Genomic DNA, 14,773 nt, shown 5'->3' with positions numbered 1-14,773 from the left:
GGGAGGGGGGGGATGATGTTCTCTTCTCCTTCTACTTCTCTTCAGTGTCAAAATTTGCCCTTTCTAGCTACAGGTGAAGTGTGGATGGTTGACGGGCGCCCTGGTGGGGTTTGCTCTTTTCCTGTCAAACATCTATCTTCCTTTCCTTCTTCTTTTCTTTTTGTGTTATTCTATTGTAACACTTCTAATTTCCACATATGACCTAATTGTGTTGCAAGATCCATATACCTCGTACTAAAGCTCAAACAAAACGTTATGGTAATAAATAACTTGGCAAAATCAATCACCAGGGCCTGATGACAAGAATACTGTACCGACTGGTTGACTGGTATGACAGGGTCTACTACTACTGCACGAGGTGAGGAATTGTGGAATTATAGGTGGAAAACACCCCTTGTCCCTCTTGTTTCCCCTCCCCCCCCTCCCCCCTCTACTCTTCTCCCCCTCTACTCTTCTCCCGCACCCTCCCATTTCCTTCTCCCTCCCCTGTCTCCTATAAGCAAAATTTTGCAAAGGAATGAAAACAGTTTGCTGACGTTTTATAATAATAATATAATAATAATAATTGCATTTATACAGCGCATATCCATGCTCAAGAGCTTGCTCTATGCGCTTTACAAGTATTATTACCCCAGCAGACCCTCTGAGAACACTTAGAAACTTTCTCGGCTTCCCCGGAAGCATACAGTGCAAGCTGCAGATTTCATGCGCTCAAACACTATCAAACTGACAAGATCGTTCACAGTCTATAGCCGGGTACCCATTTCCACCTGGGTGAAGTGAGGCACGACCTTACTGTTGTGAGTCCGAGAGCCTCACCGATGCCACGTTTTATATATTTTCTAACTTCTTTTGGCAAATACTTGACATTAAATGATAATAATAAGAGACTGCATTTGTATAGTACTCTATCCGGTACAAGTAAAGGCTCCGAGCAATTTACATCAGTGACATGATTACCGAGGGTAAACCTCACCCACAATAAAATATTTGATATATGTACACGAAAACCAGTTCAACTCCATAAGGAAGAATTTTGTCAGTCATACTGTAATTACATACACCTGATTCATCAGCACATGCTAACACACTCCAACTAAGATTTAACGAAAGAGTCTTAAAAACAATCGTTTAGTCATGTGAATTATTTAATTGTAGGTTCAGTTGTGGATGAAGTTTGTACCTGAGTAAATGTGCAACGGATTTTCTGTCTTCTAGCTACGACGGCATGACTTTGCTGACAGCGTTGGCGGCCATCTCGTTTATCGGCCTCCTCACGTTGAGCATGAAGAAGCTGGCGGCCGACGAGATGGAGCAGCTGAAGAAGGACAAAATGGCCAGGAAAGCCCAGAAGAGACCTCCGTCGTGGTGAGTGGTCTACCTTGATGTTTGTACTAGCTGGGTACCCCGTTCGATGAATGGACCAAAAGAATTGATCGTCAAGTCATTGTGGATAAGTACACACTGCTTGTGAACGGAAGCCTCTCCTGTTTACAATGGTGTCTTAGAAGACGGACTTTCCCAAGATTAGATCCAAACGAAACTAATGAAAAACTGAAAATTAAACTACAGTGAATTCAGACTCCTTTATATAACTGTGCACCCTTTAAATGATTCTGAACCTTCGTAATTTTTTTCAAATTCGAAAGTTTAGTCGTTCGGAAGTTTTAGACGACCAAAGTGACGAACCTTCACAAATATAATATATATAGATGAACATAGGTTAGATAAATGACCTTATGCAGTTGCAAGCGCCGTAAAACTCCAACAAAAACTAAAAAAAGTTAGATACATAGATATTGTTGTTGTTATTGATAAAGCCACAGCTTGGCTCTCACCCCTCTGTCCAATGCCATGTAGTGATAAGTGCAGGTTGGTGGGTGCTCTGGTTTGGTTTGCTCTTTCTTTCCTATCAAACATCTATCGTCCTTATTCCTCCTTCTTCTTTTTTGGGTACGTTACTCTCTTGTTACACAACCATTCTTCTGCACTTATATGACCTTATTGTGTTGCAAGTGCCGTAAAGTTCTTACTAAATCTAAATCTAAGTGCAGGTTTGCAGTGGTTGCTGTCATGTGCCACAGAGTGTGCTGTAAAATAAATCAATATACCAACACTTGATTGATCCCACAGGAAATTTTGATTACAATTACAAACATACATATTTGTATACACATTTAAAAACACTAATTACCTGTGCTTCCACTCTTCCGTATTTTTACGGAAATCCGTACTTTCTGCCATTTCCGTACTTTTTCCTCCATCATTATCAACTCCCTCCGTAAAAATTTGGGGCCTGTGCCCCAGACCCCCGGCAGAATTTTCCTTACTATTCTCAGCTTCAGCTGGTAGAAGCACTGAATTACATACGAAAAAATTACAAGATTCACAATGTAACACCAATGCAGACAATTTTACAAACATGCCATTGCTGGTGACCACTGTGCAGCGCCCTGTTTTTTTTAGCCAGGATTAGCGAGTCTTGTTCAAGGACACAATCCAGTGACCATCTCCATCTTCACCCCATGTCACCGACACTTGCTTGATATTGTTTACGTGTCTGAACTCACCAACCAATCGGCCTCTTAAGCCCCCTACTGGGGTATTCTTTTTTAGGACTAAATTATGTTACAAATAAATACAGTAAAACACATGTTTTTCTTTACTTTTCTTTCTTTCTTTTTTTTGCAACCCCGTTCACAATGTATCATGCATACTATCCTCAGTTCGGCGGACAACCAGACCATCCATCTGTACGAGCTGCGCTACGACACCTTCCAGAACCTGGTAGCCGAGGCGGACACTGGCTTGACCGTCACTCTGCTGGTGGACGAGCACTCCAAGACCAAGCTGATGAGGAAGTTTGCCGAGATCATGCAGCCGTTTTCAAGGTCAGTGGCCGCTTCAGAACTAACTAATAGTGCTAACCTGTAAACCTCCCCCCCCCTCCCGAATATTTACGTCAAACTGTCAGGATATGAAATTGAATGTTTTACTTTAAACAAAAAAAAATAAATTTTTCGGCTGCCCAGTGTAAGACTCTGTCGTGCGCCTCTTTTCAAAATGGCGTGTGGTGGAGCTCGAAACAGTTGATTTGTTCCATCGTAACTCGTGGATGAAAGCTACTTCCTTTCCTCCCCCTCCCTCAGAGATTCCATCTTAGGCCTTCTCGTGTCACATTGTGGACTGTCTTTCTAAGCGTGTGCCCCAAATCCAACGCCGTCTTCTTCTCTTGAATTTCCTCTCACTTTGTCTTCTAAGTTGGCCACCTTATAAACAATAATGAACTAAATTGTGTTCAGAACAAGTGATTATCTTCGGACTTTGAACACAGCACACAAGACTCATACAGCACATGTACATATATTTTAAACCACTACAATCACCACAAAGCCAGCATGGAGAAGCGGACCAAACTGTGGAACACATCCTCCAGCAGTGCAGGACACATGTGGCCCTGAGATAGGAAAATTGGCCAACCCATTTGACACTGCAGGAGAAGCTATACAGGTTGACAGAAGAACTTAACAGAACGGCCCAGTACATGATAGATACTGTACTTTAAGGGTGGAGAAGGAGAAGGAGAAGGAGAAGGAGAAGGAGAAGGAGAAGGAGAAGGAGAAGAAGAAGAAGAAGAAGAAGAAGAAGAAGAAGAAGAAGAAGAAGAAGAAGAGGAGGAGAATGAGGAGGAGAACTAAATCTAACTTCCTTTCATGTTCTCTGTGCTTCCAGGTACAGTGCTCTGACCTTCGCCTTCCTGCAGCTAGAGTACTACCTGGACTGGTACCGTCACCTTCTGGAGCTGACGATGGACTTCAAGGTGACCTTGGAGAACATCAACAACCGCAACTGCATCGGCAGCGTGCTGGCCATCAACGGCTACCGCAAATGCTACTACATCTATCACCCGAAGAGGGCTCGAAGGTAAGTGCTATTTTGGATGAAAATCTTTCAGTCACTCTATGTGCCTCGGGGGAGGGGGGGGGGGCTACCATAGGGGACAAAAGCTAGGGAAACAAATTGATTAAATAATCAAATAGTAACAAATAAGTCAAATGGTTGTGACTCATAAGATCATTACCTTGGCACTCGAAAAATAAACACAGGACAAAAAATAAATGTCCTTCTAGATATAGATCTATACGAGTACAGACCGAAGGGCTAGAACCCAAATGGCCGCTGGATCGGAAAAGTAAAGTAAGTAAAGTATCTGTACAAGTATGGCCTGGCCAAGAAATTATGTTGCCTGTTTCTGTGTGTGTTTCTTGCTTTTTTCCCTTGTACAAGGGGACTGTTATTGTCTTGTTTGTACTGTTGAAATTGTCTAAGATAGCCACCCCCCCCCCTCCCATTGTCGAGGAGAAAAGTGGTTATCTTAGACAGATGGACATCTTAGTGTTGTATAATGTAAGAAACATAGAAGGGAGAAAATGGAAAGTAGAAGTGGCCATTTGCACGGGTGATTGTTTGATGCAGGATTGACTGTTTCTCTGTCTTTCTGCTGGGATGTTGTATCCCTCTCAGTCCAGGTTGGCCCTGACAGGCAGGGTCAGAAGCCCGGCTCCTAAATGTTCTAAATTTTGTTGATGAGGGCGTAGAAACACTCACATGTTTTAAGTATTAAAATTTTTTTTTTTTCCCCCTATCCGTACGTCGTGTTTTACTATCGTATCCATACGACGTGGGGAACTCTGTGCCACCACTTTCCAAGGCGGAAATTTACTCGTTAATCTGATCCGTATGCTTTGCTTAGCAGTCTGTCAAAATGATTTTTTTGAGAAATACTGAAAGTTTCAAAGAGATCTTCGTACTAGAAGTATTTTAAAATGTGAAGAAAACAACGACGGGTGTACAAAACTAGCCTAATTTTTTTTTCTAGGTGGATGAGGAAGGAGCACGGCAAGAACATCACCAAGGCCGTGGGGTTCGGAGACTCTGACTCTGACAGCGCCAGCGATGGCGGAACGCGGGAGGAAAACGTTTTGTTTGAGGAAGAGCTCCTGGCCGGATTGTCCATCTGGATGGATCGGGTCTTTGATGGCTCGGTGAAGAAAGTCCGACTTCCGTACTGGCCGGAGATGAGCAAATGAGAGTGGCAGGGAGGAGGAACGCCTTGGCACTTATAGTAGGACCTGTTTGTGTTGCGAATGCCGTAAAACTTTTACGGAAACTAAAAGAAAGGAGAGCTTGGACAGAGATCTGTGTTGTTTCTGTGATTTTTTTTTACGCTACTTTTTTTTCTTCTTCTTCGGCTGACTGTCGATATTAATGATGACTTAAACAACACGCAGGGCACAGCTCTGTTTGGGCGGTAGACACAGATAAGATAAGATAAGATAAGATAATACTTTATTATCCCAGAGGGAAATTTTTCTTGGCTGTACAGGACCGTAAAGAAAAATTTCCCCTGTGGGATAAAAAAGTATTATCTTATCTTTTCTTATCTTATCTCATTTTATCTTATCTTATCTTATCTGTCTACCACCAGAGGAAGTAGGTTGCCCAAGTACTACTTCCCTCCCTCTAGATCTCGACTTCCTTGATACACTCCAAAGGAGAGATATGGTCAATGCTTTTGAATGAAGGAAGGTGTGGGGAAGGAGAGATATGGTCAGTGCTTTTGGAATGAAGGAAGGTGTTAGTGAAGGAGAGATATGGTCAATGCTTTTGGAATAAAGGAAGGTGTTAGGGAAGGAGAGATATGGTCAATGCTTTTGGAATGAAGGAAGGTGTGAGGGAAGGAGAGATATGGTCAATGCTTTTGGAATGAAGGAAGGTGTGAGGGAGTGTGTATCTGAGCAAGTACCATGTGAACACTGTTTTCACATATATTATCGATTGATATGGATTTTAAAAAATAAAAGGATAGGAATGTCCATTTAATTATTTGATGGCTGTGTGAGAAAAGTCAGCCTTTGTACTAGAGAATGGGGTGTCCTTTTAATGATGAATAAGGGGATGAAGAAGATAGGTCCATATTATGTTTATACAAGGATAGGGGTTCCCATTTAGGTATTTGATAGCACTGGCATGTACAAAATCCAAATCATCCATATCATTGGCCAGTGGTTCAGATGTATGAGTGCTGACTGTCAATGCATTTAGATAGATAGGGTTTTTGATAATTTATTATGATGTATGATTATATGACAGCAACTGTGGAGAAGCAGTTGGGTGCTTCGCTGTCACGTGCACTAGACCCAAGTTCGATTCCCGAGTAGGGAGAATTTTTAACGAGTATCTCGGTCTTTCTGCTGGGATGTTGTATCTCTCTCTCGTCCCGGGTTGGTTCTGATAGTCAGGGTTGAAGGCCTGTCTTCCTGCCTTCGAAATGATCTAAATCATGTCAATAGGGGTTTGAACAAATATCATTAATTCATACTGACTTCTGCGAGGAGATGTTAATCAAAATGACGCTAGACCGAATTTGCCACTTGTGTTCATTTTTTGTACTATTGCACGGAATATTCTTGAAGTTTGAAAAAATTTTTTGATGAATAATCGTTGCTTTTTCTCGTCAGTGTTGTTGCTAAGACAATGTCATGGATTTTGATTTTATGATATTTCTCTCTTAGTCTGAATGTCAGATGTAACGGTTCATTTCTTGCTTTTTCTTATGGGAAAGAGAGCATAAGAATGTTTATCAGGTCTTAGATATAAAAAGATGATGCTTGGGATAAATGATTTTGGTATGTCTGTCAAAAGCTTTATTTTCTTGAATCAGTATGCTGCAGGACATTTTTAAGATGTATGAAGGGCAATCCAGAATGCTTCAATACGGTTCTCCGAAGAGTATTGCATTCCTTCATAATATTATGTCAATTGTAATATTTTAAACATTATTTAGTGATCTTTGTATCCAAGCAATTGCGCGATCGCTAGGTGTGAGTAGCAACACAAGGCAAGTCCTAAGCTGGAATCCGTCTGGGAAAAGGAAGTAAGGCCGACCAAAGAATGTATAGAGGTTGAGGGCATACGTTGGGACAGCTGGTGAAACTGCTTGAGGATTGGGATTTGTGCAGAGCTCTTGTTGGCGGCCGTTGTCCCAGAGGGACCTCGGGCCTAAGTAAGAAAAAAAGGTGCAAGTCCTACCGCCACTGAATAGGTGTGCGTATGGCCTGCCTGTGAGGCCATGATGTCATCACTGTATGTGTCCTGATGCACACTGCAGACAGGAAGCCTCGTGGTGGCCGAGCGACCATAGAAAAGACGTTACCCTTTCCTACCCTGCAGCCTGTAATATGAGGTGTCGACAGGTTCATATCGCCGGCTAGCTACTCCGATGTACCAAGCCCAAGATTTTAAATGAAAAAAAAAAGAAAAAATTGCAGTTTCTTAATCTATGGTATTGGTTGCATGTTCTTGAGAAATATTTTGTTTAAATTCAAATTCTAAATCTTGAATAAAGCCAGAAAAGATACTTAATTAAGGTTCAATTTTTGAAAGAATGAAATAGTTTTTTCTCTCCCCTGACCAATTTTGCTTTCTGGGCTTAAGACGTTTGAACAGCTTGCTGAGGATATGCTGACTGCTGGAAAAGCGTTCATGCATGACACAGTATTTTTATTGTGTGCAATACTTGTATACCGTACCTGTGATTTCATATAAGTTATTCTTAGTACATAATCTGGTTGTACATGTGAAACAAGGTGTGTATTTATATAGATTCCACTTTTCAGCTGAGAATGTTTTATTTCATTGGTGTACAACTCTAACCATGACAGTCAAACACTTTATTCTTTCAAATTCACAACAGTAATTGCATTGGATGATAGTATAATAAAAAAAACCTCGAAACAATCTACACAAATTTTGGGCAAATCTGTTTGAAAATAAAGAAATTACATTTTTCCCCCGAAAAAGTGTTTCATCTAATTTAGCAGATGTATGGTTAAAGTCGCACACTGATGTTATGATTAGTTTTCTGCATAAGTATGTGTGTCCTTTTATTAAGTGTGATGGTGATGATGATATTTGTTTTGTTTTTTTGGTGTGCAATCTTTAGTGTTTTTGGTAAACTTCGGTGATACCTCAGTGTATGTGTCTTATCACGCTTGCTTCCACATTTCTCGGTGTGTAATGTAAATCTGACACGTCATCTCATTCATGAAGAGTTGGACAAAGTTGCTCTTTTATAATGAATCTATTTTCTTTTAAACTTCTTTTATTTTGGCGAAGCTATATATGAAGATATAGTCGAAATTGCTCAAGACGGCCACTCGTTGTCGAGGAGAAAACTGGTTGTCTTAGACAGGTGGATGGATGTCTTGGTCAGTGTCATTGGACTCAGATGTTTTTTTTCTCTCCTACTTCTATTTTTTGGGAGGATTTTGAGGAAAACTCCTATTTGGTTGCTCTTAAGCTCAAGTGGGCTATCCCGAAAACTGCTGTTTTGAGAAAATTGAAGGTAAAGTTTTTCACCATTGTTCAGTTTCCTTAAAAGACCAGGAGGGTTTTCTCCATAACCAAACAAATCTACACACCAATGAAACCAAACCTCCTATAGGTAGGGTAATGCCCACTTTTGGTGTAGGTCAAGATTTCTGGAAACCCCCGAAATCTGGGTTAGCCCACTTGTCCTTAAAAGTGACCATTTTTGGTCATGGAGTAGGTGGCAGGTCTGTAGCACTATTTTTCGAAATGTGCTTCTCTTTCACAGTTTTGAACAAAATCTTGTCTTATAATGTCATGACATATTTTTCCAGACATAGGGTTTTTTATTTTTGAGTTCTCACCTGCTTTTAAGTGTTTGAAAACTTGAGGAGGGTGGTTGGTGGGTGCTCTGGTGTGGTTTGCTCCCTTTTCCCAATCAAACATCTATCATCATTATTTCTCCTCCCCCTTTTCGTAGTATGTTGCTGTTTAGTTACACTGTAATCTTTGACACTTATATAACCTATTTGTCTGAAAAGAAACTGAACTAGAAATAGTAGGATGGTTTATTTTTAGGATCTCACCTTCTTTTAAGCAGTTGAAAACTGAAGAGATGGTTGCCCATTGTTGTACTTATTATGTCATGTCAGCGGCTCATGCCCTTAGAAAGGCCGGGTTCTATCGTAACTTCTCCACGTTTTTGTGAGAACTGAGTAACACACTACACGTTACTGACACAGATGTCTTGCTCACTGTGTCAAAGCTTGAGACAATCTGACCCGTGTTTTTTTAGTTTGACATCTAACAATATAGTAGAACATGACTATAGTGTACAGCGGGACGTTCCCTACAGCGGGACCTTTCGGAACCCCCCCCTTTTTTCTCTATGTAAACTCAATTACCTGTGCTCGGGTTTAACGGGGCAAGGAAAGGCCCGAACTCTGATACAGCGGGAGAGATCGAGCTAGCTCTAGCTGGGAGAAGGGGGTGGGGGGCTGTAGGTGGGCTCCAAACAAGCAGTCAGCAGTGCGGCGTTGTGATTGGCCAGTCCAGTGATCAATGAGGTAGAGCAAGCAGCAGAGAGAGATGGTGCGGAGAGACGTGAGCTGCTCAAAAAGTGGTGTGGCGTAGCCCTAGGCCTAGATCTAGGATAGGCCAAAAAGACTGTAAAAGAAGAGGAGAGCGCGTAGTGTGTGATTTTTCGGTAATTCCCCTTTTCATGCCTATAACGGGAACTTGCGTACAGCGGGACTTTTCTTCTGGAACTAGAAGTCCCACTAGGCCTATAGCCATGTTTTACTATATTCTGTAGAAGTAAAAGCATTTAATTAAGCTGTAAGAGTGTTAATCTGTGAATCTCATTTTCTGAAATCTACGTGTCATGATGTTGGTGTTTGAACCCTGTCAATCAAAGGACACAGACTGTGCTAGCAATGTTTTTCCTTCACTTTGCGACACTTTCATACCTTACTAGCCCTTCCGTACCTTGTCAATTATGTTGTAAGCTGTATAACTGAATAAAATGAATATGTTTTGAGCTTTTCTTGAAATCTCTTTTTGTGTTTCCGTTAGATATGGTCCTATTTTTCAAGGGTTTTGTTTTTTCCTTACTTTTTGCCTATGTTTTGTGTTTACTGACTTTAAAAGTACAAAATATTGTGGTAATGACTGGCAGGCTTTTCCCTCGACTGTCTTTTGATTTTGGGTGAATTTGTTTTTACTTTAAACTTTTACCTGCCAAATGATTGTACAAGAAATTTCAAATGATTGTTGTTTGATGGATTATGATTTTTATACTTTTCTCAGTTGTGACAGGCATGGAATATTTTAGCATCCTTTTAGACTCCTTGAACGTTTATGTAAAATAAAGAGCTGACCGGTGAGTGTGGCCATGTCTTGACATGACTTCTGAAGTCTCCCGATGTTTCTGCAGACACATGTATCTGAGCAGCATCGGAAAATGTAAAAAAAAATGCTCCCATTGATCTGTGAGTGCTCCGGTGTGGTTTGCTCCTTCTTTCCTATCAAACATCTGTGGTCCTTATCTCTCCTTACTCCTCCTTTTCTTTGTATGTTACTCTCTAGTACTAGTAACACCTCTCATCTTCAGCATTTACATGACCTAATTGTGTTGAAAGTGCTGTAAGACTCTTACTAAAACTAAACTTTCATAGATCTGATTTTGTGTAACTTCAAGGGCTTGGTATTTAGTGTTCATGATTACATGCCTTGTAGTACTTTTTGTTCCTCTTGACGTTGTATTTGGGGGTTAATTTCTTTCTGTGGTTGCATTTTTTTGGTACTATTGTCTTGTATTTAAATGGTGATTGGTTTGAGTATATCTCTGTGGTTTTCGACAACCATTAAAAAATTGATATTGGAATGACTGACAGAGTGAAACTGAAACATGTTTTGGACCGGCATCTGTGGTTTAACAGTTAGTAAGCACCTAACAGTTGGGTGCTTCACTGTCGCAAGCAGGAGGCCTGGGTTTGATTCACGAGAGGGGAGAATTTTAATGAGTGTATCTGTCTTTCCTCTGGGATTTTTTACCCTCCTTTCTTAGCCAGGTTAGCAAGCACTGACTGGCAGGGGAAGGCAAGCACTGACTGGCAGGGGAAGTCCTCCCCAAAGCCAATTGATCTAAATTGTGTCAATGGGGGTGTAAAAATACATACTTAAAAAAACAAAAAGCGATCGAACATGTTGGATCTTTTAGCTTTTATAACATGCACTTGAAGTTTTTATTCTGATACCCGATGTAAGGGGCATTATCTGTGTAGTTTTTATAACTTATGAATATGTGATTTTATTTTGTGCGGCAAGCTTTTTGTTAGCTGTGAAAGTGCACAGCCGGAATGGTATTGATTGTTGTTATTATTACTTTTTTTCAAATTATTATTATTATGAATAAGAAATGATCATTGTTTTATTATCGTATTTAGACGGCTTTCATTGCTGTAGCTGTGTGTGTGTGTGAAATTATCGTGAAAAGTTGAACATTTTTTATGTTGTTACTGTATACCATTTTTTAATTTTAGCACGTGGCTTGAATTCGCAATTCTGAAAGAAAGTCATGAATTCAAAATCATTCATGTAAAAGTCAAAGGTTAGCTACTGCATTTGAACATTTCGCACTGGGTGACTCAGATTGCGAATTCACAATGCTCACAAATAATGAAATGGGCAAAACACGGGAAAAAAAGCACATGAAAAATCTGTTGAGTCAAGTAAATTCTGAGGAGAAAAATGCTTATACTTGTATTAGATATTATGTCGATTCTGAAGGTTGAAGATCTATTGCCTGTCCTGAAAGGGTACAACTGAAAGTAATTGTTTGACAGTCGTACTGGCATCTGCCGTGCAGTGGTTAGGCACTTTGCTGTCGCATGCAGGAAGCCTGAGTTCAGTCCCCAAGTGGGGAGGATTTATATCGAGTATTTTGGTCTTTCTGCATGGGATGTTGTATCCTACTCATCCTGGGTTGGTTTTAACTGGTACGGTTGAAGCTTGTCTCCTAAATGACCTGAAGTGTGTCAATTTGATCGTAAAAAACAGCTACGTTAAAAGTAAAACAAGTTATGACTGATGTGTAAATTGTTTTTTTCGTGCAATTTCTGGAGTGGACATGTTTTAACGAAGGGATTGTAAAGCCTTGTGATTTGAATGACTGGACTGGGTATACATGTGGCCCACACCATGTCTTTCTTTTGTGCTGGCGGTAGGTACACTTTGTGGTGTGGTTACTTTTGTCTGTATCTGTATAATTCCTTTTGCTTTTTCTAGGTGTTACTACTTGTGTTACTTTTTGTCTGCCCCCAATGATATGTAGCTATTCTTTGTTGAAGTATAAATTATTTGTGTGTGTGTGTGTGTGTGTGTGTGTGTGTGTGTGTGTGTGTGTGTGTGTGTGTGTGTGTGTGTGTGTGTGTGTGTGTGTGTGTATGTTTATGTGTGTGTGGGGGGGGGGCAGACTGTTAACTAATTTAGATTGTGTCAAATACATTCAAGGTTTTTTTTTCTCTACAATTTCATTTATATTTTGGGAACTTATGGTTTCAAAGGAGTTCAGATAGAGTACATGCAGCTCTTGCGTCCTTTTTCAAGTGTATTCGTGTGTCGTGAACTATCGAGGATGAAATTTGTTCCCTTTGTGTTGGATGTATGTAATAGCTGATGTTGTTTGGTGTTGTCGTAGTTCTGTTCCTGAGTGTGTAGTGTAGGCTACTGCCTTTCTCTCAGTGTGTGTTGGGTTTTTTTAGGTCTGACACAGTGGGTTTTCCCTTTGGACTGGGTGGTTGGTGGTTGCTCTTGTGTGGGTTTTCTCCTCTTTTTCCTATCAAACTTTTACCTTTGTGGGTGGTTGGTGGTTGCTCTTGTGTGGGTTTTCTCCTCTTTTTCCTATCAAACTTTTACCTTTGTGGGTGGTTGGTGGTTGCTCTTGTGTGGGTTTTCTCCTCTTTTTCCTATCAAACTTTTACCTTTGTGGGTGGTTGGTGGTTGCTCTTGTGTGGGTTTTCTCCTCTTTTTCCTATCAAACTTTTACCTTCGTGGGTGGTTGGTGGTTGCTCTTGTGTGGGTTTTCTCCTCTTTTTCCTATCAAACTTTTACCTTCGTGGGTGGTTGGTGGTTGCTCTTGTGTGGGCTTTCTCCTCTTTTTCCTATCAAACTTTTACCTTTGTGGGTGGTTGGTGGTTGCTCTTGTGTGGGCTTTCTCCTTTTTTTCCTATCAAACTTTTACCTTCCTTTTGTCTCCTTCTTTTCTTTGTGTGTTACTCTCTGGCGCTCATATGACCTGTGGGTGGTTGGCGGGTGCTCTGGTGTGGTTTGCTCCTTCTTTCCTATCAAACATCTATCGTCCTTGTCTCTCCTCCTTTTTTGTGTATGTTACTCTCTTGTAACACATTCTTCGGCACTTATATGACCTTATTGTGTTGCAAGTGCCGTAAAACTCTTACTGAATCTAATCTAAATCATATGACCTTATGCAGTTGCGAGCGCCGTAAAACCTCTACTAATACATTTTTAAAAATATGACCTATTTGTGTTGCAAGTGCTGCAAAAGTTGTTCTAAAACTATGTGGAACTTGCTTTGGACCAGGAGCGATTGGAGAATTCTACTGGTAGGTCCTACTTCTTTTCTTTCCCTCAGTCGTTTCTGTCTGTCTGTCTGTCTGTCTTGCTTTTTCTCAGCACGAAACGATTTTTTGTTTTGTTAATTTGCTTCTCTTTACTCGAACTCAAAACTCTCTTTGTGCCGGGGTTTGTACTCTCTTGTGGTTTCCTCCTTCTTTCCTATCAAACATCTATCGTCCTTAGCTCTCCTCCTTCTTTCCTATCAAACATCTATCGTCCTTAGCTCTCCTCCTTCTTTCCTATCAAACATCTATCGTCCTTAGCTCTCCTCCTTCTTTCCTATCAAACATCTATCGTCCTTAGCTCTCCTCCTTCTTTCCTATCAAACATCTATCGTCCTTAGCTCTCCTCCTTCTTTCCTATCAAACATCTATCGTCCTTAGCTCTCCTCCTTCTTTTCTCTGTAGGGTACTTGGAGGAATACGAGGCGAAAACGAAGCCACTGTGCCAGAACTGTTAACACGTAGAAAACATTTGTATATTTGGTACTTGTATGTAAAAATGGTTGGTTTTGTTTGTTATTGCATGTTTTTGCTCATTTTTTCCTTCTATTTTCGGTTTTGATCATCACCCCAATATGTGAGTTTTCTTGTTGTTCCGAACACTTTTTTAAAATAATAAACGGTTTGTGATCCAATCACCTTGTTTCAAGTGTCAGTGGTTACGTTTAGTTGCTAAATCCTCTCCTGTGTACAGTTTGAGGGGATGGGGTGGGGCGCTTTGTTAACTCAGTTTTTATTATGTGGGACTATGGAGTGGATGGCCCTGGCTCGATTCCCAGACTGGGAATTCTTGAACTCGGGTCGTTTTGTGGAGTTTTCAAGACTCTCATCAACCTATTTGGCTCAACCCTATCGGAGAGGAACGTTAAGTTCGGAGATCCCGCCTCTGATCTCGTTCCTAATAATAGTCTTATTGGAGATGGGTGTTACATTCTGAGGTCCCACCTCTAAAATGTTCTCCCAGTATTTAAAGGGGCTTCTGTGGTGTAGCAGTGAGGCGCATCGTCGTCGACACAAGAGACCCGAGTTCGATTCCCGAATAAGGAGAGTTTTTAAAATCGAGTATCTCAGTCTTTCTGCTCGGATGTTGTATCCCTCTCAGCTTGGGTTGGAACTGACAGGTGTGGTCAAAGCCCGCCCCCTAAGGGGTATTTCATTGCGTCGATGGTGTAGATATTTACCTTGAAAAAAACCCACAACCAAAAACAGTCGTAGTCAGGAGAGAGAGAGAGAGAGAGAGAGAGAGAGAGAGAGAGAGAAGG

General features: G+C 40.9%; 1 protein-coding gene across 1 annotated transcript in view; it reads left to right on the top strand.

The window, feature by feature from the left end:
* LOC101860026 (dnaJ homolog subfamily C member 16) overlaps nt 1-5,391 on the top strand; it is a 14,822-nt gene extending 9,431 nt beyond the window's left edge. The window contains exons 10-14 of the mRNA XM_005101847.3: nt 291-358; nt 1,219-1,368; nt 2,727-2,891; nt 3,733-3,924; nt 4,880-5,391. Coding sequence (XP_005101904.2) covers nt 291-358; nt 1,219-1,368; nt 2,727-2,891; nt 3,733-3,924; nt 4,880-5,090 — 786 coding nt within the window. The 3' untranslated portion in view covers nt 5,091-5,391. The remainder of the gene's footprint in view (nt 1-290; nt 359-1,218; nt 1,369-2,726; nt 2,892-3,732; nt 3,925-4,879) is intronic.
* The last annotated feature ends 9,382 nt before the right edge of the window (nt 5,392-14,773 follow it).

Source organism: Aplysia californica, unplaced genomic scaffold (genome assembly GCF_000002075.1).
Source record: "Aplysia californica isolate F4 #8 unplaced genomic scaffold, AplCal3.0 scaffold00301, whole genome shotgun sequence".
Lineage (NCBI taxonomy): Eukaryota > Metazoa > Mollusca > Gastropoda > Aplysiida > Aplysiidae > Aplysia > Aplysia californica.
The sequence above is the reverse complement of the archived record's forward strand: the minus strand, read 5'-3'. Positions and strand labels throughout refer to the sequence as shown.